The sequence below is a fragment of the Seriola lalandi genome, unplaced genomic scaffold (genome assembly GCF_002814215.2).
Source record: "Seriola lalandi dorsalis isolate HSWRI2012SDOR001 ecotype SW California unplaced genomic scaffold, Sedor1 jcf7180002054979, whole genome shotgun sequence".
Taxonomy (NCBI): Eukaryota; Metazoa; Chordata; class Actinopteri; order Carangiformes; family Carangidae; genus Seriola; species Seriola lalandi.
Window position 1 is genome coordinate 527126 of NW_019525529.1, and position 26899 is coordinate 554024.

Genomic DNA, 26899 nt, shown 5'->3' on the forward strand with positions numbered 1-26899 from the left:
GGGGGAGGTGGGGCGGGAGTAGCCCTAACAACCCTATTCAGGTTTCCGCTGGTGCCCAGTGCCCGTGTCCATCTGTCCCCGCTCCCACCTCCTCCTCCTCCTTCTCCTCCTCCTCCCTCCTGTGTCTCTGAGCGCTAGGAGGAGGAGGTTTTGGTTTTGGATTGAGGGTCCTTCTTGCCGTTCTGGAGCACGGGCGAGTCACTGGAGGTCTTGGGCGTTTTCCTGGGCGGACTCTGCTCAGCAACGTCATGCAGAGAGGGCTCCCTGTACATGGCCACTGGGGAGGGAAAAGGCGACACAGAGTTAAACGAGGTCCCACGAATGACGAATATTTAAAGCCCCTGTTTGTTTGACATTTTGATTGATGATCGCCGATTCTTAAAAATATGCTCTTGGCGTAAGATGGACGATGGCGACATTGATAAGCTCCTATCTCTCAGTACACCGACCTGCGTTTTTGTCCACCACAAAGTCAGAAATGTGCAAATCACACATTTGGCAGTGTGAACATGACTTCTTTACTCAAAATGCAAATCAGCTTCAAACACATGTCATAGGGGAACATAGGTGAAACTATGTAGAAATAAAAGCAGGAAGGATTGTAGCTCCTGGACAAAGCAGGTGGGCCGCTGTTACAAGTTTATGAACAGTACACAAAGAGTAGAGCAATGTAATAAACTTAAGGATGACAACATAATGGGTTGTGGTTAATGCTAGTATTATTATGCCTCCGTATTCAGTGTTTTTGATTAAGGCTCTACTAAGGAAGGCGGCTGTATATTTATGACTGGCAGTGTGTTTGTGCAGAGGCTGCAAAGTGCCCTGTTGCTCCCAAACTTTCATTTTCAGTAGATAACACAGTGTTTCAACCTGATTGGGTCTTCATCAGGGCAGCAGGGTCAAATCACAGTTACAGCTACTCTCTGCTTTGTTCTTTGCTACATCTGTTCTCCTTCATGTGCGACTACATGCGCACACAACTACTTTTTCCTCAATCTCAATCAAACTTAGAACCTTTCCTATCGTAACATGACTCAACTTTGTAGCAACGTTTAGAATTGAAACTAAGGTGAATTCGTCAGTTTGTCATATTCCTTTAAGTGATTGCATTGTTCTGTCTTAACTCAACACTGAACTAATTAATAATGTAATCAAATAAAACTGGAAAGCATATAATCTATAGCGGAAAAATAATTATACTTAATAAAATATTAAAACAGCACTATTCAAAAAATATATATATTGTGATATCTGTTCACATGTTGTCACTGGTGTTAATGGGACATAATATCAGCTACAACAAAGATGAGCTGCTGGGCCCCCTTGACCTCAACCACCCACCTACCACCCTCTGCAGATCGTGTCTTACAGTACATAGCAGCTTCATCATTATACACCAAGAGAACAGTGTGTCAAACACAACTTTATTTACAGGAGTTGGCACCAAAATAAAAAAAAAAAAAATAAAAAAAGGAAATATCTTGACAAAGGGCTCTGCCATAGTTGATATTGTATGTGTGTGGTGCAAGTTTCCTCGGTAATCCATCCTTGGCCTAAAGGTCAATGACTTTATTTTACTGAACACACTGTTTAAGAGAATCAACGGTGGAGACAAAATAAAAGCATCTCGGGAGACACTACCCACTGGCCTCTGCCTCTAGAGCAGCTTCGACAGGAAATGTTAATCTGTTGTACCTTCAATGAGTTTGGGCAGGAAGTGAGCGGCTCCCTTGGTCTTCTTGACGCGGTTCCCCTTCATGACCTGACCGTCCCGGTTGATGCCGATGTACCACGCCCGCCCCGACTGGGTCTGTCTGTACAGGATGGACGAGTAGGTCACGTAGTAGTTCTCAAACACGCACTCCTTAAACTTACACTCCGGCGTGAAGTGCTCCTGAAACACACCGCACAAGAGGAGGAAGAAACACGCACGTCAGGTCAGAGGAGAAGAATAACACATTTGGAGCATCTGCCATTTTTTATCCGTTCTATTATTTATATATTTACTCTTCAATTCCACTGGCTCAGCTGGGAATGGGAGGAAATGGGCCCCACATTTCATCGTGACAGGGTTACAGGAGCATCTGTGGCTGCATCGACACACTGCGCACACACACATACACATACACTTACACACACTCAGACAAACTCATTCCAACATGTGCGCACGCCTATTCGCCACATGGACAAAGTGGTTCGTGAGCGGGGATGCCATAACTCAGCCGGTTCGGTTTACCTGTAACAAACAACAATCAACCGGATCCTTCACCCCCTCTATAGTTTAACGACCCCGTCGTCGGCCTTCGGCTCACGCACACACACACTCACACTCACACACAGACACGCATAGCTCTGCATTAGACAATACATCAACACCAAACCCCCCACCACCACCACCACCACCCTCCCCCTCATCTCTCTCTCGTTACAGCTCTCACATATTCCCTCTCTATCTCATATTCTGCCTCTCCTCCACTCCAGTCCCTCCATCCCTCCGTCATTTGGTAACCTTGTCGAGGAACAAACCAATTTGCAGGATTGATTTGGAGCCTTGATGTGACGGGTGAGCAGAAAAGGCCTGAATAAGGAGTTTGCTCTCTCTCCCTCTCTCTCTCCCTCTCTCATTCATTTTTCCCCTCTCTCACTCTCTCTCCTCCTCCTGCTCTCCGTCTTCCATCTCTTCGCTCTCTCTGCTCGTCTGCCACCGCAGACGCAGGGCCTCAACGCCTGCCTACAGCCATTGTACCACACATAAACAAGCTAATTACATTGACTGTATCGCCCATTCTTTAATTACACATCCATTCACTCGGGCAGCCATTCATTTTCTCACCCACCTATTAACTCCGCTCTTCTAGTACAGAGCCGAACCCAAAGGTCTGGATACTCTTGGAAGGTGTAATCAGATTGCTACCATTAACCGTGTTTGTATTGCAGTGTGATGCATCTCATCTTCTCTACACTCTTTCTGTGTGTGTGTGTGTTTGTGTGTGTGTGTGTGTGTGTGTGTGTGTGAGTGTGTGTGGAAATTTACAGGATTAAAGGCTGCTTTGTAAAGCCTCATCACCACCTCACACACCCCGAAGACAGACATGCTCAAAGTTCATTAATTGATTAATTATGTGAATTAAAATGAGTCGGGCCATATGAGTACAATGTGCAGGGTGTGTGTGTGTGTGTGTGCGTCAATGAGTGTGTGTTGAGGCTGTATCATTTCCAGTCCATGAGCCGCCATGTGCAAAAGAGAGCTTTTCGATTAGCCGCCGGACCACCACGAGCAAGCATCAGAGGGAGGATACAGAAACTGGGTCAGGAGAAATCTGATTTTCTGAATATTTTCTGTGGCCATCGACATTGTTTTCCTCCGCAAAATCATGTGGGGCAATCCAATTTTTTTTGTGTTGTTGTGCAGACTAAATACCAGAAATGAAAACACCAGAAAGTCACAGCTAGTGATCTTTGACTGCGCTTTGTGGAGACATAGAGTTAAAGTCATGTTAATACGTTTTCTCTTTCGGCAAAACCACAATATATGAATGTTGGAAGTTGATATTATATTGTACTGGGAAATTATAACATCATCCCTTCGTATCAGAATAATCTTTTTCCACCACAGCTTTCACCAGGGAACAGGAACCTTTGGATGAACTTAGCTCCACTACCGGAGGAACCAGGATGTAAATTAAGTTCCGGGGAGAGAGTTTTATCCATGAAAATGTCCCTGCTCTGGGCGCAGGACTCGCTGGAACTTCAGGAATTTTCGGGGTCGGGCTGAATGTCACCAATTGGTCACGTACGCAGTTGTTTTCCAAAGCACTGTTTTTGCGTTTTCATCCATTGCCCTCTTTATGTCAACCTTTTATTTAATCTTTGTGGGGCTTTAGCGCCGCTGTGGGAATGTAAATTACAATACGCTTTCCCCTGGGAACGTTATCAGCTCTTGGGAAATTAAATTACTTGGAACTTTCGGTGGAAAAACCCCTTTAAGTTAAGGTGTGAAAATGGTCTTTATCATCTAGAAGCAAAACATGAAGCCAAAGAGCCTAAATATCCAACTGTTGACCAAGATCACATCAACAGCACTTCATTTCCTGTGGTTGAGTTTACAGCTTTATCTCTTCCTCTCTCAGTATAGATCAAGATATTAAGGAGACATATTCTCGTAGGTCTTTTTATATCCTCTATGTCCTCGCAACCTTGGTTTGAGAAATGCTATAAAAAATAAATGTAATAATTCAAACTTTATCACTGGTAAATCATCTTATATTTACAACTCTCAACGAGGATTCATGTCAAACACTGTGCATTGCTTGCATCTGTTTTTCCACCGAGACACAGATTTCACATTTAAACAGATACTCTGGTGATTTGTTCACAATCAAAGCTGCACAGACTAAAACATCTTAACCTTTATTCCAGACTCCAGGCTCTGAACGTAGGGAGACCATATTTTTAGGGTTTCATTTTCATATATGCCATATTTTACCTGGACTGTTTCGTCACTGAAATCTGTGTCTCCGCAGCAAATAAACAGCGGTTGAAGAGATTCTATCGAAGAATGTTTCTTTTAAGCGATTCAAAACTTGTAGCCCTTAAAATGACTCTGCACACAAAAATGACAATGCATCAAATTACAAATCCCTGTTCAAGGCTCACATGCGCGAAGGTGATACAATCCGACCTAACAGTCAGTAAACATGATCGGACAAGCAGCGAACATGAGCAGAAATCAGTTCTGCTTTCAAGGAATCTTTAATTTATGATTTCCTCTTGTAAAATCCGGCCTTAATATTTCATGTAATTTGGCTCAGTGTAATGGTGCTGCACTGACTGAATCTCCCAGCAGGAGAAACAGAGAGACTTAGTTGCAGCTCGCATGCATGACTGCATGAGTTTCACTCACTTCTGCGCACAATACAGGGGAGTTAATGTGATTCATTTTTGTGTGTTTGGAATGTCAGAGGAATATTTCCAAAACAGTTTTTTCATCATTATATATTTTTCTTTCTTTATATTATTCTTAGTAAAAACACCTCCTTACTGTGTTGGAAATTTCTCTCACATGTCAAAACTGATTTTAATTAAATAAATCTTTAGTCTTGGCCAGAAGCCAGCCACATGAACTTAGCCACAGAGGTGCCATCAGCGTCGCTGCTTTATGGGATATCACACTATTAAGCAGTCATTATTCACACAGGGGACAGGTGCGCATCCGTCTGCAGAGCGTCTACCCTGACTACACTCCAGGCTGATTTCTGACTGATCATTTCCTGTTTATCGTGAACAGCAGAGGGGCTGACTCTCCTGCAACCTCTTCAACCCCGCACATCTAACAAGCCGCTAAAGCAGAGCCTCCGACTAATAAAAACAGAGAAAGCTATCCGTCACCTGAGTCTGAATATCCCTCGCTCCCCTCAGCTCAGAGACGAACCAGACTTTACTGTCAGCGGTGCAGTTCGCCTTGTGTTCAGCAGGGGCTGCTCCAAACACACAGGCAGTCTGGAGCTCCTGTCGCTGCTGCTGCTGCTGCTGCTCAGAAATGAACTGCTCCCGACTCCATAATACTCAGCTCCCTCCCCATAGGATCTTGTGTAGCACGCTGAAAACAACTTGTGTTGTAGAACAGCCGCAAATGCACCAAACTCCGTGTTGTTTTCTATATTTTTAGGCAGAATTTGTTGAAAGATTTAGGATAAATTATTGGTTAGTAAAAACTTTCAGCAGCTTCAAATGCTGCTTTTAACTGATTTCAGAAAGAAAATTAGGACGTGATATCTCATGAATTTGAAAAAGAAAAACACTGAGAAACTGAGACACACACTCACTAATCAGATCATGTCAGGATCAAATGACAAATGACTAAAATGACTACAATCTTCTGTTACACACAGATGGTTTTAAAGGAGACAACAATATTCTGTGTGTGTGTGTGTGTGTGTGTGTGTACATCCACTCATGCGTGTCTGCTGTTGTGACAGAGAGACATGACAGATCCCTCTTACATCAGTGGGAGGCCACCCGGCGCCAGATGACATGAATACAAACACACACACACACACACACACACACACACACACACACACACACACACACACACACACACACACACACGCAACATCAACAGTGACGGATGGAGCGGCTGCCTACCTCATCACTCACTCCCACAGACAGAAGAGGGAAAGGAGGGAAGGAAGGAAAGAGGAAGAGCGGCAGGGGACAAGAGGGGACAAGATGAAAGGAAGGGAGGAAGAAAAAAATACACCAAAAAAAAAAAAAAAAGAAGTGACGAGAGTTGAGGGAGGAGACACGGAGAGATACAGTAGGATTACACGCCAGTAATGACACACACACGTCTCATTTCCATCAGTTGACGCTTAAAGACATTATTCAGCCCTGCTCACGGGCACATGGCTGCCATAAACCACTGAGTCTCCCGTGCGCTCGGCTGGGGAATTGATTCTATGTAAGACCTCTGTGAAAAGTCAATAGGCATTAGGTCAAAAAAAAAAAAGAAAAAAGAAAAAAGGCTGGATTAGGCTTTGATTGGACGAGCGACGTGGCAACGCAACCGACCGTGAGGAACTTAAAACGACTTACAAGCTGCGTTCAGGCAACCACAGGTTAATCCAGGGGCTTTGAGTCGCAGACACTTATCGACCACGTCTCAGAGGACAAATGTATTTCACATGTGCGAGATGACTGGTGTGTGTGTGTGTGTGTGTGTTTGTACTGTACATGACTGAGGAAACACTAGGAGATGGACTGAATTTTTACAGCTTCCGGTAAATGATGGTTGTAGTTTCATGTGTCAGCTGATACAGCTGATCATTACAGGAGGGTGGATGGCTTCATTCAAGCACAATGGGTTTTTATTAGCCCACAGCTCTGCTGATGACAGATATGATGGATATGACAGATATGACAGGCGGGATAGATGTGACATTCGGAGTGCTGCAGGAATGACACCTTAAAACCCAGAAATGAGTTCGCATTTAAACACATCTGGTTCCTCTGAATGGGTTGGTTTAAATGGGTTTATTTGGTTAGATGAACTAAGGTCTGTGGTTAACACAAGCTCAAAACACTTTCACGTTTTATTCTAGGACATAAGATACATCAGGAAATACTCCAGCGTAATTTCTTTAAGCTTTTACGTCCCTTAAAATAAAAAATAAATAAAAAAACAGTTGCTACAAGCGGCTAAGTGAGACTGCAACCTTGTTATACTCGCTATTTGGAAACTAATACTAACTTTGTAAGAGTAAAGCCTTTCCCAAAACAGGTAAGAGCTAAATCAAACTACAAGTTGGAAGTTTATTGGTAGTAGACGTTGACGTCATGTGACCGTGGTGTAGTTGGTTTATAGCCTAACATTAACTTTTTACTTCTGGTGACAAATAACACAAGTGATGTTCATTCGTGAAGATGATCCTGCTGAACAAAACATGCCAGTATCATAAACCTTTGCTAATTTTCTGCAGTAATCCAAAATCAATCTATTGTGTGTGCCATTTTTGAAACAGAATAACACTTTCCAAAATTTTCAGAAGTAATGAATGTTTGTAATAGAATTGTGTTTATTTTGAAATAAATTTCATTCCATTTCAAAAGAAACTGATAAGGTTTGATGAACTGAGGTGTCGTCTGTTGCTCGTCTCCTCTGCCTGACCCACCTCTCGAGTTGCAAGTCTTTTTTAATTTTTATCAATGATGAGTCATGATTCCATCACAAGTCAAGTGACTTGAGTCCACACCTCTGCGGTCTGGCCTGACAAAAACTGTCCTTGTTCACATTACATGTAGTAATGTGATCTGTTCTTAATGCAAAAATATTGATTCAAGCAGCTTTAAACAATAGTGCAAAGACGAATGTGTACAGGCTATTTCATGTTGCTTTTTGCTTCTTTTTTGAGAATGAGGGTCATGATAAAGGTCAAAATGTCAAGTTTACTTCAAAACTTCAACATCAGTCAACAGTCTGTCGGATTACATCTCCAGCCTCTCTCTCTCTCTCTCTCTCTCTCTCCTGTCCCTGCTGTCTCTTCACTTCTCAATCCAATGAAAAAAACAACCTGTCATAAAAATATGCTGCGGGGGGGGGGGGCTTTAAAGGGATTTCCAGGTTATAAAAATATATTGGATTGATCATGAAGTGAGAAATGTTTTCTTTCTTCCAAAAAAAAAAAAAAAGAACACTTGCTGCAGTGCTGTCGGCAGAGGCATCTTGAGTTTAAGACATTTAATGGTTCCAGGAAGAGACTTTGTGTTTAATCCAATAATATGTATAAAAAAAAAAAAGAAAAAAAAAAAAAAAAAAAAGAATTCAATATATTTAGATGCTCAAAAGTGGCAGCTGTTGTTACGCTACACCTGTGAAGTGTTACTTTGTGTTAATGAAACTGTGTGCTCAAACTGTAATCATCACATGATAAATCTAAAAAGAGAAATAAAGTGGGATGTTTTTTGCTTCTGTTCAATGAATGATGAAATATTTACCTGCGGATGCAACCCCTGTCAGAAGGATAAGAATCAGCACTAAAAGCACACAGAGCAAGGTTAGCCTTGCAAAAGCTTGTTTACCAGACAAGCTGATTTTTATCTGAGCAGATGAGCAGAAAAAAAACAGCTTTAATTGAGGACAAACAGCTGAGGAAGCATCACAGGAGCCGGCAAAATAATTGACTAAAGATAGGAGTAATTATCATTTATTAATTTATGCATGGACAAGATGTAGCCGTGCCGGCGCTCTCTGTAGTGTTATCAACAGCGCTGCTCTTTCGAACTCTCTGTCTAAACCATCACTCAGCATTTAGGGAGGAGAACTCCCCCCAAACGAGCAAAGTATTCTCAGGGTGACAGAGCAGCCAGCTCCCGTGTTAAAAAGATGAAAAACAACCTCTGACATTCAAAGCAACTTTATCAAATCCCATAGCAGCACCAGCAAATAGTCTGTTCACTCCAGTTTTCAAAGCAACATTTTTCTAGCTGACTTGTGCTACGACTGGTGAGCGGTGCCGTTAGGAAATATCCACAGACGAAAAGATGCTTCACTCTGAAAAAGAGGGATGTGTCATATTCACTGTAGCTGTGTGTGAATCTGCTGTAATAGTGGAAGATAACATGCTGTAAAATATATATATATTTTTTTTAAAGTAGTGCCTGGTGGAGCTGATCTCAAAGGCCTCTCTGAAATGTATGGCTGACGTTACACAACTTCCTGATGTAAACAAGACTCTAACAGCACTGGGAAACAATAACACATTAAATATATGACACGTTTATATAATGGTATGTGCCACAAACGTCCTCATCTCTCCTGTGCTTTGAAACGCCCTGAAGTGATCATATGTACATGAGTCGGTTACATGTACTTTTTTTTATACAACCTAAGAGCTTTCACACTTCCTACCGTCAGTTGCTGTTTTCAAGGTCAAGAACGTATAAGCTCGTACAACAGTGCCCTATCTTCCTAACAAACAATGCTTAATTTACACATCCAACAGTCACAGAGCAACAATAACATTAATTTGGAGTCCTGGTCTCCACCGACTCATTCATTCATCTAATTACTTTTACTTTTCTTTTTGCTTATGTAGTCTCCATGATATTATTACGAGTTTACGAGATTGCAAGATTTTGAGTTTGATTACAGATGACCATGAAAACACACAACCGCGTGTTCTCCTGTTCTCTTCTGTAACTCGCTACTTGTGAAACCCTTAAATCGATGTTCCCGAGAATGTTCAAAGACGAGATAAACTCTGTATTATCCGCTGTGATTTCTGTAATGTGACACACACTGAAGTTGGCGCTCGGTCGTGCGTATCATGTACTTGACTGTGCTGCGAGTCCGTCTGCAGATGCTGGATTAAACTCGCAGAACGACAACTGTTGACCTTGTGCTTAATTGAACAGAAATTGCCACCACATGCTCCACTGTGTTCACCAGCTAGTCACTAACTAGCTGTCTGTTCGTTGATAGCATATATGTTGCCTGCTGCTCTTGGAAACACTGCTGACAAGAGCGGGAAGCAAAATCAGTAAAGCTGTGGGCCTGAAGACCAAAACAATGAGCTGAAAAAAACACTCTGTAGAGCTGAGGGGAAATGTGGAGTTGGCTCATCATTTTTTTTTTGTGAGTTCATCACAGTGAAAAGCCACTTTCACTAGCACATTATTTGATCCATTGTTAATGTAAAAATATTGATTATAGCAGCTTTAAAATGCTCTTTAAACATCTAAAGCTGAGCAAAATTATCATGTGACATGATTGAAAGCTGGAGAACAGCTATCAAATCAGCCTTAAGCTGTTTTCAAGGCCAAGAATCGACGTTGAAAATCGAATTCGACTCAGAGAATGACCCACTTCTCCTCAGGGAATTGATTTTTGAATGATCAGACAGTTCTCCCGGCTCATTGTGAATCAAACAGACCTCACAACAACCTAGGTGCTGGCTTTAAAGGTCTTTTTACTGTCTTCCTCTGTCTGATTTCCACCTTTTGGCCTCTGAGTTCTCTTGTGAACATTCACGAGTGTCCGTGAGTTGCTGACCGACGGAGAGGAGAAAGAAGTTTTTAGCAGTTCAGGCGGAGAGGGGTCCTCATCTGTGCCAACATTCTGGCATTTACAGGGACGCCCTGAGGAGTGCTGGAGCTCAACCAGGTCTGATGGGCTCTCAGCATCCAGAAAACACACACACACACACACACACACACACACACACACACACACACACACACACACACACACACAAACTCACATAGTGTAATGAGAACAGCTGGAGAGGGTGCAGGCGAGTGCACAAGGGGGAAGAAGCAGAGAGGGAGGGAGGGATGTTCTCTGCTTCTCACCTTGACAGCCAGACCCTCGCTGTGCGTTTGGGGATTTTCCAAAGGGAACCAGAGATAACCTGCCTCACCTCTACACTACCTTCTTCATCTCTCCTTCTCTACTCCTCTTCCTCCCTCCCAGCCTCCCCCCATCTCCTTCCTCAAGGCCATGTGTGTGCATGTTTTTTTGGGTTTTTTTTTTTGCCACATCAGAGGAGGCACAGGCGCACCTTGCTGTGTGTGTGTGTGTGTGTGTGTGAGGAGGGGGTCAATCAGAGTGTGAAGGAGGGAGAGAAAGACACACAGAGAGCAAAAGAGAAAGGAAGGGGAGCAGAGGAAAGGAAACAAGGGTGCTGACTCAAAGAAAAAGAGACAAGCGGTTTCTGATTCGATGGGTGGTTGAGGAAGGTCAGAGGAGGGGAGTTGGAGGCGGGAGGAGGCGTGAGTGTGAGTGTGTGTGTGAGTGTGTGTGTGTGTGTGTGTGTGTGTGTGTGTGTGTGTGCAGGCAGCTCGGTCCTCTCAGGTCATTCTATAGGAACTTTGTTAAAGGTTTTTGTTGAGGGGCCTGACTAATTGCCGGTTTGCCACCTGTCAGGTGTGTGTGTGTGTGTGTGTGTGTGAGGAGGGGGTCAATCAGAGTGTGAAGGAGGGAGAGAAAGACACACAGAGAGCAAAAGAGAAAGGAAGGGGAGCAGAGGAAAGGAAACAAGGGTGCTGACTCAAAGAAAAAGAGACAAGCGGTTTCTGATTCGATGGGTGGTTGAGGAAGGTCAGAGGAGGGGAGTTGGAGGCGGGAGGAGGCGTGAGTGTGTGTGTGTGTGTGTGTATGTGTGTGTGTGTGTGTGTGTGTGTGTGTGTGTGTGTGTGTGTGTGTGTGTGTGTGTGGTGGCGAGGAAAAGGGACCAAGTAGTAGTTTTATATACTACATGCTGATACTATATACACTTATATGTTATCATACGTGGCTGTTATTGACCTGCATAGACCATAAACACATTAAAGGCATGGTGTGACATAGGAAAATATGAATGAAGTGAACCACATTGAAAAGTGCTGTGATGAAAATATAAAGGGTAAAATTATTCATGACTATATAGTAGACTGTTCTGGTGCTGCATACTAACTCTATAATTTATTCTAACAGGGTCCACTCCTTCAGCGTTAAAGCCTAGGTGATGAGTTTTTCATAATTACATTTTAAATTAAAACCTGCAGAATGTAACACAACATTTCACTCAACTTAAAAAGTACCCAGTGTCGTTTCTGACCACTAGTCAAAAACTAGAACACAGCTGATGTTTCTGACCACTAGTGTTATTGTTATTATATTGTTGTACTTCATATTGCACAACAAGGATTCTGATGTGAGAGTTAATCCCCCTTAATAAACCCATACCCATGAGGGAACTGTGGCAGCAAATAGCACTGGCCGCACTGTATACATGCATGAATATAAATACGGTAAAAATTGTGGCAAACACAGCTGTAAATGAGCCAATCATTGTTAAGAATATTTCCATCTGCCAATCTGCCTATACAAGCACCACTTTTTTGCAAACTACCATTTACAGTGACTGTGTGATGTGGTACTGTCCAAGGTGCTGATCCTGCTGCAGGGAGCAGCCAGGGAGCTGTCCAGGGTGTTCTACCTTTCTTTCTCAAGCTTCATATTCATCATCTCTCTCTCTCTCTCTCTCTCTACACACACACATATATATATATATATATATATATATATATATATGTATATATATAGACTGATTTACTAATGTTCATACTTTAAACACAATAAATGATGCTTTTTTATGCAGATGGCCTAGGAGTGATTAGTTAAACAGGTTTATTTGAGCATTATTCTGTAATTTCTTTTTACTTTGTTCTTGATGATAAAATCACCAAAGTGGCAGCAGATTGATGATGAGGAGCCAGAAACAGATGTGGTTCTGAGAGGATTATTCTCAGATCAAAGTCTAAATTAAATACCAACAACTTGTTTTGCGCCATCTCGTCTGAATGTGCCTGTGCACCATACGCTCTGCTGTGGGCACAGAAATACAACACAGACGGGCAAAGCAAATTGCAATGTCAGGGAGTTTAAAAAGGCTGTAAGAGCTTCTGCTTGCGCTGCTTGTTGTGCTGCCACAAAAATAAGGCCCATCATGTCTAATCATTGACTTCATTTGTTCCTGAACATGTATGTAACTCGACTCTGCAGTTCCCCCCAGCTCTATGAAGCCTTGTAGCATCTTTTAGCTTATTGCTTTGGTTTTAACTTTACACTTTAAGTTCACTCTCACTAATCTCATAATGACATATGCAGCCACAGCAGGCAGTGAAAAAGCTCCAAAAAAACCCACTGCACTCTGCCTACTCAGCACCAAAACAGATAATACAAAGACAATAGACAAAAGACAAGGACAAAAGACACAAGTCAGTTAGCAACTTTAACAGCTACACATCTACAAGCAAATATGCATTAACAAGTTTGCCATTCTCACTAAAAAGGTGATAATATGTCAATGTTGTGTTTACAGCTGGTTTCTCCTGCCAACTATGTGACATAAACATCCACTATTGCAGATTTAAGGTCTCACTGCCAAACAGTACATAAACTGTACATACACGAGATGACAGGTAAGGGTCTGTGCATTCAAAAAATTATAGTAGATGAATACATGCTGCCAAACATTGTACATTGCCAACATTGTATATAATTATTTAAAACTATGAATTCAAATGATTTTAAATAAAACAAATGTAGCTTTAATTTCTAAAACCTTAGTCTCTTTACTTAGAGAAAAGTTAAGGAGAACACTGAACAAAAAAAAAAAAAAAAAAAAAAAAAAAAAAAAAAAGAAACTCCCGAGTATATCCTCAGCCCTGCACAGATCCTGTGACCTACTCTTCACAATAGCAGTGCAGGAAAACACACACACACACACACACACACACACACACACACACACACACACACACACACACACACACACTCTCCCTCTCACACTTCCTCTCTGCCAGTCTCCACAGAGAAAGGAACTGCTCGCTGTTATAGAACACAGTGTGATGATGGATGTGGTAACTCTCTATATCACCAAAGACCATCCATCCCAATTAACTGGTTTTGTGAAACATGGCAGCAGAATGCCACAGCATGGAATTTATAAAGCACAACTCCACTCATAGGAATTAATTTACAGTAAAAAAACGTGTGTACTTAAACTTACTCTAACAATTTGTGTTCGGTATGTTGTAAATGAACAGATAATATGTATCTGTGCATACACCTATATATGTATCCCCGTCTTCCTGCATGTATGTGACCCTGTGTGAGGGTGTTTATGGATTGTTAGCAGTTATCAGAATGTGGAACAGGGCTCTACCCCTTCTGCTCGTTGGGACAGCCGTAACTCTTGTCAAAATAAAGCAAGACTATTGTGTTGGCTCTGGATGCAGCTGCAGCATTTTTAGGTAGATATGAAATCCTGTTTCATATCACCCCCCTCCTCTTCCTGCATGATGCCCCACATCTTTTTTTACCCATTCCCCTGCCCTTCCTGACTCATCTCTTTACCATATCTTGCTTCCCTTGCTCTCCCCCTCCCTCCCTCTTTCCTATCTCACCTAGGTTGGTCGTGTGAGCAGAGGTGTTCCCTATTTAGCAGCTGGTGCCTCCATGCATCTCTAAAGGAGTCCCCAGTGGAGCACTTAGAGGAGGCCACAAACAGTGCAGAGAGCAGGGAGGGAGGGGAGGGAACAAACAAGGGAGGGAGGCTGAGCAACAACCAAGTAAAAGGTTGGGGAGAAGTGGTGGGAGAGATAATAAAAAATAGAGTATAGAGAAGGGAGGAAAGGTAACGAGGCCTCTTAACAACAGAAAACAAGCTTGGTGAACTACTCTCTCTGGCGTGCTAACCGCTATAGCCAGCCATTAGCCAGTCAACGCTATTAGCTCTCCGAGTTTCTTTTTATTCTCGAGATTGTACATCTTTTCATTCAGTTCAGGTTCAGTTTCATTGATGAGGGAAAAATGGCGGGCTAACCAGGTTGCCAACTGCTTGCTAGTTGTCCGCAAGCTCGTTAGCTCAAGTCTCATAACTGTCTGAGAACATTTCCTCTTTTTATAGTCCAACAGAGAAGGTTTTTAAATGATGCAACAAAGTTATACCAAAAGTTAGCATCGTTAAGACGTTTACTAATAGTCAACAGCGCAAATGAATGCCTCAAAGTTCACTGCATTTGAACTTGACATGGAAAATAATCTTGGATTTAATTGGTGCCATTGAGCTGATGAGCTGGTGTCAGTTCAACTAAAATGAGCTGATTTTACGGCAAGATGTTAGTGTTTTAAATTATGTTGTGACTACGAAACTTGATATGTGCATGTGTGTCGTCTCCACACAGGTAGAAAATGGCGGCCAGGACATGTCTTTCATGTGAACAATGTGGCCTTTGGCCCCCTGAATTTTGCTCGCATGTCATGTCGGTGATCTATTAATAAAAACTCATTCTGTTGCTGAACTCACTTTAAACTATCTGGACGTCAGTGTGCATTGAATACGCACAATGTTACAACTCACACATGAAAAACTCATACACCCCAACATGACTTGACACAGTGAATCTGTATTTGTCTCTCCCCTGACACTGCATGTGAAAAACGGCAGGAAATGGGTTTTATTTCTCTTCCCATCAATGGTTCTCTGTATTGGGTCACAAGCGGAGCTGTGTTCGTTTATCCTCTGCGTGTAGATCCACAATGTCATCTGGCAGAGTAAAGTTTTACTTTGTCCAACTTTCCCCTGTTAGCTGCGAAGAGTTTGGCCGGAGCTAGTCTCGGGTATCGGAGTCCGGCCCAATTATGTCTGCCTGCCTCTGTCAGATTGTTTATACCTGGCTGCACATGTGTGTTTGTGGGGATGTGGAGAGTGGCTAAATTGCACAGGGGAGAGTGTGAGTGTGAGTGTGAGTGTGTGTGTGTGCGTGCATGCGTAGAGGTTCATTTTTTGCTGTGTGTGTGTGTATGCCTTTGACTACATCGCAAAACACCATGCCTACCCCCCCCACCCCACCCCTCCACAAATCACTCCTCCCTCCCTCTCCACAGCCATCTCTCTACCCGGGAGGCTTTTCCAGAGCGCACGGCTAATAAAGTGGGCCAGGTCCGCGGCTGAGCACTATTTTTATCAGAAAGCAATTTTCAGGAGGTGCCCACAGGTAAGCGGGTCCCAGCGCCTCAGACAATGAAGCCATGACAAGGAGTTTCCCCCTGCCATTAACCTCTGCTGAGCTTCTCGTGAACGCCCCGGTGCTCCAGGAGCACTGCACAGCCACCAAAGAGGTCTGCATGGACCTGATCCTGGTCCCTGGATCAATATCAAAACTTCCAAAACCCATTTACTTTACCTTAAATCACTCAGACAAAATGGATACATGACTGATCACAGTCAAATGCTTGTTATTTGCTCTTTAGTTCTTTCTCAGTATGTATGACTTGAGAATTGCTGGGCATCAGGCATGACGGAAGCAGAGGCAGTTGCTGGGGAATAAAGAGAGATGTATGGTGACCAGATGAGTAAAGGTACTGCAGAGGTGAAGGCGACAAGGGGATGATGAAGAGGAGGTGTGTATTGTTGGGGACGTGTAAAGACAGATGGATACACACAGTCCATCTGGCCTCTTTCTTCATACAGCTGGTGTTTCTGGCTCTGCCGTGCAAAAGTTTCCTGCTCGTGCATGCTATCATCACAAAGTCGGGCTTCGTTTATATCTGATTAGTATTATCAGTGAATTGCGGCAAAGTGGAATTTTAAAAATGTTTAGATGTAGGTCACTCAGTAACTGGAACAGAGAGGACTGTGATGTGAATGTGAAATAGTGTTTTCGCTCATTTTTTCACACTTTAGCTTAAACTCACAGGAAATGGGTCTTCAACACCTGTACTTATTCATGCAATCTAGAGCAAAATATTAAATATATTAATATATTCAAATATTGAAAAAAATTATAAGCTTCACCAGGATATGGTTCCAAGGCTGTTTTAGATGATTAGATTGAATTATACTGTGCACAGTGGAGTGAAGTCACTATGTTCTTTACTTGCGCATGTCCTTGTTATGCTACTTTGTGAATCTACTCCACTAAATTTCAGAGGATACTCCTGTACTTTTGTCTACTCAACATTTATCAGAGAAAGCTATTGTTACTAGTTACTTTACTGATTAAAATTTTACTTACAAAACATACAATTGCTGAGCGAGCATTAACATGGACGACATGGAGTAAGATCACTTGATTGGTATCTTAGGAGAGGCTTCATTTCAGTCAAAATTACAATGAAGATGTTGCAACAGATATACAGAAATCATTCGATCATTGATTCAACAAAGATTGTAGGAAGACAGGGTGCAGCAAAAGGAATGGTGAAATAAAGGGGGTGGGGGGGTGAAAATGTGAGTGGGTAGAGCTGACGGCGAAAGGGAAAGGTTTCGGGGAGGACAAAGGGAGAGAGGGGAAAGGAGAGCAGAGAGGTAGAGGACAGAGCTAGGACAAGGACAGCAGATAAGGGACACATCAAGACGGGGATATATATTCTGAATAAAAGAGGTTCACGGGGTGACAGAAAGCAAGGGAGGAGGGAAGTGGTGATGGTGGAGGGGAGAGAAAAAGGCAAACCACAAGAGAAGCCAACAGACACAAATGGCCGGACAGGGAGTAAGACAGACTGACAGGCGAGTAAAAGCTGTACAAGTGAGACAGAGAGGGGGGAGGCGGTGAAGGGAGATGGAGGAGGGAGGGGGGAAGAAAGATGAGCATGGCGGCGGTTGTTGCTCCCAGCGGAGACGTTATGTTCGGTATGAGTCTGGGCTTGTCAGGCCATCCTTCTCCTCCTCCTCCTCTCCCTCCCAGCATCCTCCTCTCTCCCCTTTTCTCTTCCCTCCTCTCAGGATAGCAACAACAATCAGCCCCTGTTTGTTATTACTAGTGCTAAGATCCAGCCCACCCTGTCAATCAAATTGCCCTGCCACCGTCTTTACCCTCAAGGAGCCTGAGGAGCCATGGCCTTGAATACAGATTCACGTGTGTGTGTGTTGTACGGGTACACACCAGCCAGCTTTACAAATTGCATGAGAAGGTCAAAAATGTTTCATCTGTTTGTTTGTTTCTCTTAAAAAAAAAAAAAAAAAGAGAAAAAAGAGCTTTCCGTTCCCTTTAAAAGTAATTACTAAAGCTTAGGTGTCAGTAGGTGCTTCCTTTTAAACAAGACTCCATCTTCTTCCTGCATATTTTTTTTATGTAAAAGCAGAAAAAGTGACGCTTTGCAGTGCCGCACTCCTCTGTTCTCCTTCCCGCCTCTATTATCATCTCGTTTCATCCTCCCAAAACAAGAGGCTCATGTAAGGACGAAAGGACATTTGCTCCATCATTTAGCCTGTCACTCCCACTCCATATTTATTTATCTTGCGCACAAAAACTCACAAATCCACAAACAGTTTAAGGCATTAGAAGGGTGTTATTGCTCTCTGCAGTAGTCTATTTTGTGGAAATATGCATTGAGCCTTGTCTTTCCTTTTCTCCAGCGCTCCCCTGAGTGCCAAAAGAAGCACCCCGAGTGTTACTTGGGTGATCCTAAAATATCTCCCGCGGCTACCCTGAGATGTTCGGCTGCCTACTTCTTGACTCGGGTATCAGTGAATCTACACTCCAGAGAGGTAAAGGTTGAGTCCTCTTCAGTAACTGCTGTTTATGTTTTTTTTCCCTCTTGTCCTGGGCAGGAGCTGCTTTCACTGCCGCTGTGTTAAAATGTGTCTGGAGGTTTGAGTGTGTCGTCTGGTTGAAAAAAGCCAAAGAGGGGAGTCTGGGATTTACCACACTTGCAGGTGATCAATTATTCATGCTGTGTGTTTGCAAGGGAAACACCACGGCGCCAACTAAAGTAATCAAACGTCATGTACACAGATCAATGTGTACATGACCCCCCCCCCCCCCATAGCATTAGCTATCAGCATTTATCAATTTCAGCTGTTTGTCTCTTTACAACATTTAACATTTGGAAGGATCCATCCCACTGTTAAGTTTGTGTTCCTTTTGGAAAGTGGAAGCTAGTTAGCCTAACAATAAAACTAATTCCTACTAGACGTTAGTTTTCATTTATGTTATTTCAACATCTGCTGAGTCATTGTCAGCTCCCGCACACTCAGTGTTCACCACACATTATAGCAGGGGACGCCGTCCGGCTAGTGTTAGCTGCCTCGCTGTGTTGGTGGCAAATGACCAGACCAACAACCTCGCCATGATTCAAATCATGACACAGATTAACGAAGGCCGAGCTAAAATCACACGTCATTTAGTTTGGTTTCTTATCCTGCTGCTTTTTATGGTGGTAAATAGAACTTTTGGAGTCAATGAGGGAGAGAGGCAGCAAAATGAGACATGCTTGCTTTTTTTGGATTTCTCATTCTGGCTGATATTTATCTACATTTTAAGCAGCTGAAGATCGAAATCAACACTAAAGAAAGAAGGAGGAAGAAAGAAGAAAGACAGCTTTCAACCTTAAAAGATGCTGCCCGTAGCCTCTGAGCTGCTCAGTGAATTAAATGATTAATTAGTAAAAATGTAAAGACAGACAAAATCCTTTTCATTCATCATTCACTCATGATGAATACAAGGAATTATATCATTTAAATTTCTTCGTTTTGGTAATTACAATTTTGATCAAGTATACAAATAAAGAAAAAGCACCAGAGTGCCCCCATGAGGTGGCAGAGCAGCGTAAACACTGCACTTCTACCAGACCCTGGTTTAAAACCTTCCTGTGTCAGTGAGCAAGAGACTAAATTCACATCAGCTAGTACTGCTGTTCTGTACCTTGCCCCTGACCTTTGACCTTTTTGCAGAGGAGACAGGGAAAAGACATTTCCTCTACGGGCATCTGTGACCTTGACCAAAAATTGCTTATGGGACTTTGTCTTCCTCTAATCACTTCTTTCCTTCCTCAAGGCCATGTTTACTGACTAATCATATAAGATTAAACAACAAAAGAAGAGTGGAATACAAGATCAAACACGTTTCTTTAAAGAAAATCTTTTTGTGTTTCAGGCTGTTTAATCATCTTGCCAGATAAACTGAGGTCACCGCAAATATTTGAAATATTTATGAAAGGTGTTATCATTAAATTAGATTAGGTGATTAGATTAGAAATTTCCATCATTCTCATGGGGTAAATGAGTTGTGGTGAAAGAGGACTGGAGAATATAAATAAGAAAAGAACAAACAGAAATCACTGAAGATAATACAAAAAAAAAAAAATTATAACAAAGACGCTTTAAATAGGAATGATGCAACTGATAAATAAAGATAAATGATGGGTCTAAGGAAGGCCGAGCCGGAGAAACGACTTTTTTCTTTGCCATTACTGGCAAATGTACAGCTGGGAGGAGGTACTTCATTTTCAGATCCTTTAAATAAGTGTTGTAATTATCTGCTTGTGTGTGCGTGGTTGCAGAGGGGAACACGTCTGCCACAGAGGCCCATGAAAGATTAATGCTGAGTAGCCACTGGAACACTGCCGCAGCCGAGGTGAGCCTTTGTTATTGCTACGGAGACGAAAAAAGGAAACACCTCTCCACCTTGGATACACTTTTTCTAACCGATGCTGCTGGAGAATATTCTTTGATCTGCGCTTGTGAAAGCAAATCATGAAGTTGTAACTGTCAGCTTTGTCTCCTTGAAAGTAGGTTTAGAATACTACCTACGTGAATACATCTTGCAAGAACGCCCCCCTGTGCTACAATTTTAAATCAACATAACACTGAAACGTTCTTAATTATTGAATTTGGCAAAGTGTTTGCAAACTGTTCACTTAACAATGTAGTTCTTTTGTTTTCCTACAACATCCCCTCTGCCGTTACAGCAGCTGAAGCAGGATTACCATAAAAGCATGTATGGTTATGTTTAGGCCTTTACAGTTTAGGTTAAGAAAAGATCATTGTCTAGGTTAAATACTGAAAAAGCCAACAGTGACTTGAACTGAAGAATTTTCACACACAAAAAAAAAAAAAAAACATGGCCACAGAACGTGATCCAGGCAGTAACAGCTGGTTGGAACAACACTTTTCTTTAAACTTTTTAACTCAGGCTGTTTTAGTTGAGTTGGGCAGAAACAAGCTATAGAAGCAGCTCGGCAATATCATCACTTTTTGTTTTTTTCAGTTCATATAGCTAACACGTTAGCAAACAGTTGCTTATTGACACATGCAGCAGACACGCAGCAAAATATCATTCATTCGGAGTCGTGTTGAAAGTCCAATACTCAATCTCCTTTTTGCTCTGTCACCAAATCCTGGGGCAAACATCTGGCATGTTGGCTTCTAAATGCTAGCTAATAACCAACTAGCTAACTGTTTGTCTTTTTTCCCCCCACAATGAAAACAGCTGCCTGGAAACAGAGCTCTGAGACACTGAGTGTGAACCACAACAGTTCTGGGCTGGAAAACGAAAACGAGCTGAAAGACGCTGAGGTGACCGATGAACCTCCCACCGACTAACAGCGATTATCTCAAAACATCAACATCATTATGAATCTTTAAAGCAAGCACAAAAACAACAACAGGGTTTCCCCCGCCTCCTGCAGTCACACGGGGGCAGTTTCCACTACAGAAAGCGAAAGGAAATTTCCACCCACAAACTAAATTTGCACGTTAGAAGTATTTTCTGAAATTTCTACATGTTCATGAATTTTTACATTGAGGTAATTTCTTTGACCACCTAATAAAATTCCCCCTTCAGGGAATGATGCAGGAGGCCTGTTCCCTTGCACATGCTAACGGTTGCATAACAGGGTGTTAAGGCTCCGCGCTGCCGCTCTCTGAAGGCCTGAGGGCAACGAGTGCAAAACATGCCTTCCTCTATTTCTGTTCCCCGTCTTCCTCTCCGTCTCTCACATATGCACAGAACAATAGCAGAGCAGGTAGTTTGAGTTGAGAGGGTACAAAAAAAAAAGAAAAAGAAAAAAAATTCCTCCTCCTCTTCTTTGTCCTCCCTCCTTTCTCATCTCAGAGGGATTTTCTCAAACAGTTTTTGTCTTCCCTTTCTCTCTCTCTCTCTCTCTCTCTCTCCCTGTGGTTTTTTCCCTTAGTGAAAATGGGTCACCTTTCTTCTGTCAGGAGAATGCCTGGGTAAGTATAACCTCTATATCCATGTGTGCATACAAGGTTTTTTTTTTTTACTGTCTAGGGGGGTTCCAAGCCCTGGAAAAGTCATGTGCAAGGACCATTTTCTGGGGCTCATTAGGGGAAAAGTTTTTTTTCTGTTTTTTTTTTTGTTTTTAGGTTGGGGCCAGAGTAGGGTTTAGAGTTAGGCTGAAATATGGATTGGGGCTATGTTTTAACATTTCAGCAGTTGCACTGACGGAGGTTTTTGTGATGAAAAAGCTTTAAAGGGAAATTCTGGTATTTTTAAAGCTGTGTTTTATTTACCATGATGGCCACTCCCACCATTTTCCCTTTGCCATCTCCCATTATAGAGAACTCAGAAACGTGACTGGTATAAAAATCATGCTATTTGTGTAAGTAATAAAAGTTTATTGCTGCAGATGAAATTGTAGCATTAGTTTGCTAGTTAGCTAACCTCTCCTGGTTAGCTCACACCCAACTGAGGCCCCTGTCGGCAAAGTCTTATACTCTCGACTCCAGAAGAACTTCTCGTGCATCCCGATAACTGAGTGGGCCGTGTTCAAAGGCGCCATTGCGGTGGCAGCTGCTTGGAGTTGAGAGTCAGAAGGTTGTAGGTGTCTCAGAACCGCTGGTGGACACAAGCAGTGAAGGAGGCCATGAAGCTGAAGAGGGAGGGCCTAGGGGGGTCTCCTGAAAAAGCAGATAGGTGAGGGATGGTTTGCAGCTGAGTGTGAAGCACCTGTGATGAGAGTCGGCATCTCCAAATCCGAGGCCACGGTACTCTGCTGTGAAAAGGTGGATTGCCACCCTTTGGGTTAGGATCGAGCTGCTGCCTCAAGTGAAGTACCTCGGGGTCCTGTTCACGAGTGAGGTTAAATATGGAGTGTACAACTGACAGGCAGATTGGTGCAGCATCAGCAGTAATGTGTGCAGAGGTAGCTGAGCCGGAAGGCAAAGCTTTCGATTTACCAGTCGATCTACATTCCAACCCTAATTCCTCTTTTCAAGCATCTGAAATGATCAAATGTAACTTTATTTGGAAAGCTTTAAGAGGCTTGTGCTACTTGCCTTGATTTATGTTGTTTTGCAATCTCTACAAGTTCAAAGCTGCAGTGAAAATGGCCACAGTTATAGGTATAAGACCCAAGTTGAAAAATACTGACATATCTCTTTAACCACAAGCAGAGATTTGAAACAGCGGCTCATAGATTGCACATTCCTTACTGGAATTCTTGTACAGTTTGATGGGACATTTTCCTCATCAAACATGAAGTAACAAACCTCAGGAGGCTGCAAGAACTCAGTCCAAACCAGACTTGCCAGCTACTTTATGTCATGTTATGTGATTTCTGGGCCGAGAAGGGCTTTGAACTTGAAGAGACAAGAATTCTGTCACATCTCGCTGCAGTTTGTGGTTGGCAAAGTGAGAAGCTGCCAGAATTAAGGACAGACATTAAGCAGCGTGCATGTTTGTGTCTCAGCAGGATGACTGGATACGCAGCAGAGGGATGACTTGTGCATATAAGTCTATGTGTTTTTTCCCAGGCTGATCTTCCATTGTAGCACCCGATAGAAACCTTGTATCTCCCCCCCTCCCCCGTCTCTGCCAGTGTGCTGCATGCAGGCAGCGTTGGATGGACTTTGAAGTGAGCGCGCTGATGCACTTCAAACAAGATCTCACATAGTTTGCCTGCGTGCCACGAGGAAACAGGCTGAAAAAAAGAAAAAAAAAGCTTTTCTCTGCATCCTGATGGAGTGCACTCTGATCTATTCCTCTGTCTCTTCATCTACTCTTCCATCTAGCTCTCAAATCCGCTTCTCTCCGCACATCAATGCAAAACAACTCTCAGGAAGCGTCGCATGAGCCGTTTCATGAGTTGTAGCATACAAGTGCTGCTGTGACCGCGAGCGGGAAGCTGTTTGATGCACAGACGGTACGTACAGTTTGAGATGTTACCACCTCAGCCGCTCTCTGCCACTGCGTGAGCAAAGAGAAAAAACCAGGCTGGGGTGAAAACACTTAGTCTCAGATCGTCTCATATGACATCATAGCGTCACTTGGTGCTGCTGTGTGTATCAGTCACAGCGTGCTTATGTGTCTGGGCTGCTTCTCAGGCGAATTCATTTATGATATTATACTGTAGTAATAAGACATGTATCTAAAGGAAAATGACATGATATGAACTTTGACTTTGTCCAATTCAGAAATGTAAATTCTCTTACATAACTTTTTCAAAGAGAGACTCGGAGCCTCCTCTCTTCTGATTGGCTCACTGACCTGTTGTTACTAGAGCTCCAGAGAGAAGCCTGAGAGAGAAGATGTAAAACTACAATGAGATGCTTTTTGGTTCTTAAACCATAAACACAACTTCTTATGAACATAAAATATGGGACCTTGAACTAGGTTATATAAAAAAACATTTAATCAACTCATCCTTTTAAGTTACCAGACTGAGCCTATGATTAAAGTTTCTGAAAGCGACAACTGCACAATTTAAGTTGACCAAACTTGATGGACCGAATTCTGTGTTTTTTCTATTCTCTTTCATCCCATTCTGATTAGTACATGATGCCTAATACTCAGTTTTTGTTTACCTTCAGTTATATTTGTATGACTCCAACATAAATAATTGGTTTTCAGTACTTTTTGTCACATGCAGCTCTGGGAAGAAATACAAAAACTAGAATCACTGTGATTTATATATTTTTAAGTCATAACAACGTATAACAGGTTTTACAGTGCAAAAAACTAAAGTTGGTATCTGCGAAGCTATAACTCCAGGATTTTTTAACCTGGGCCTTAGGATTAATACGGACGAAAATATTTGCAGTTGATCCACTACTGAGAAAAGAACAGTATAAATGGCAATTATACTTTAACCAGAGGTACTCAATGTTTTATATCAAGGACCCCTAAACTGACACAAACTAGACCACGGACCTTAATTGATAAGATCTTGTGATCCTTTGCTTTCTGATGTTTTATGACAGAAAGTGTTTGAAACCCATGAGCAAAGTAGTCAGACATGTCATTGTGTTACTAATTGATGGAATTATAGTGAAAATAAATGATTCACCTTTTTGCTGGGACCCCCAGGAACCACCTCTAGAACCCCTGGGGGTCTGCACATTTAGTGACGTAACACTCTTTAAATCCATTATTTATACATATCCATCAGTTTATCTGGTGTGTATTGTATTTCTGGACAGTGGCTATAAAGTCTATGCAAAATGCAGCAGATGAGACACAAATGCATTTTCATATGCCGCTTCTGCTTGATTTAGGTTTTGCAACAATTACAAAGCAACTTTATCATAATCGTTTGCATTGTTTGTAATACTACGCATATACTTGCAATTACCTTTTGCTGCTGCAGGGTGTAATGTGCAGCGTAGTGTGTGGTAAGTTACGGAACAGATTTCAACTCTAATATAAGAATCAATAAAGATGAAGAGGCCTATTTCTCTCTTCTTGAACTTTTAAGGGCGACATGAAGTGATGTGTCCGAAGCTATCAAAGATCAGTTACCCCCATTTCAGCAAACACTGCCACAACATCTGAAATGCATGTGTAGCTGTCACACATTGTACACAGTGTTTAACTAAGTACAAAACAAATACAAAGTCAGCAGTGGGGTGGCAGTTTTTCAACCGGGACTGCTGTAATGAAATCACAAATTAGATCTTTAAACAGCAACACTTTAGTGTATGTGCTGACCGTACCGAAGTGTAGAGGTAGCCCTCGCTGTTCATGGCAACATAGAGCCCTGTCTTGGTGCTCTGGATGGCCACTATCCTGAGCCCCACAGGAATCAAGTTGAACTGCACTGTGAAAAAAAAAAAAAAACAGACAGGGAGGAGTGGTGTTAGAGCAATCATTCTTTCTCTTAAACCCTCACAGTGCTTCTTTGTGGCATAAAAAAAAACAATTGCTTTCGAGCTGTCTCCTATTTCATCCTCCCTGTTGTACAGTATATCTGTCAAAGGCGGGAATAGGAAGTGTGTGAAAAGGAGAGTGAGTGAAGGAAGGAGGGATTAGGTGAGGGAGATTTAGGAGGAATGAAGTCTGGGTGATGGTACACCAGAGGGCGGACAAACCCAGGAGTGACAGTACGGAGAATTCCCCTGCAGGAGAGGGAGAAAGAGAGAGAGAGAGAGAGAGAGAGAGAGAGAGAGAGAGAGAGAGACAGCATGGCTTAGCAGAGAGATTTAAGAATACAGTACATTAGAAAGTGACATCTCCTGAGCCTGCTTTGAATTCATTTCCTCCATCTCGACACAGTAAACAGCACTTTGTAATGCACTTCACTGAATCCCCTCCCGTGGAACCTTGGATTTCTTATGTGCATAGCTCTCCATATAAACTATCTTCAGCCTGGCCACTGGAGCAGCTCTCACACTGTGTATTTATGTGTGTGCGTGTTTGTGTGTCAGTGTGTGTTTAAGTCTGTCATCACAAGTGGGGGTTGCGTACACACCGTATGCTCTCGTAATTTGTTTCTGTTCATGCGTGCGTGTGTATAGCACTTCTGAACTTCTGTCTGTGTGATACATCCAATATGTATGTGTGCATGCGTGTGCACTTGTGCGTTTGTACGTGTTATACATCTCTGGAGTGTGTGCTTAGTGCGTCACCCAAAATAATGCTTTATAAGATGTGACAACTTGAGTGACACTGACAAAATGGCCTCTGGCTCCCAGCTGCTCTGTGGTCATGTTGTCATGATGACCAAATGCTACCATGATGATCAAAGTCCCCCGAGCGGATTCCACTGGGGAAGAGAGAGACAACTAAAAAAAGATGAGTTTCAAAAGATTTATTACACAACTATTTTCAAAATGATGTCTGACTCATAACCACAACAAAACAACTTTTTTTTTTCTTTTTTGGGGGTGGT

The 26899-nt window shown here is 42.5% G+C and overlaps 1 protein-coding gene across 1 annotated transcript in view; it reads right to left on the reverse strand.

Moving 5' to 3' along the window:
• Positions 1 to 6: 6 nt before the first annotated feature.
• fgf11a (fibroblast growth factor 11a) overlaps positions 7 to 26899 on the reverse strand; it is an 85751-nt gene continuing 58858 nt past the window's right edge. Inside the window, exons 3-5 of the mRNA XM_023396578.2 lie at positions 25725 to 25828; positions 1696 to 1894; positions 7 to 277 (exon numbers count right to left, since the gene is read on the reverse strand). Coding sequence (XP_023252346.1) covers positions 135 to 277; positions 1696 to 1894; positions 25725 to 25828 — 446 coding nt within the window. The 3' untranslated portion in view covers positions 7 to 134. The remainder of the gene's footprint in view (positions 278 to 1695; positions 1895 to 25724; positions 25829 to 26899) is intronic.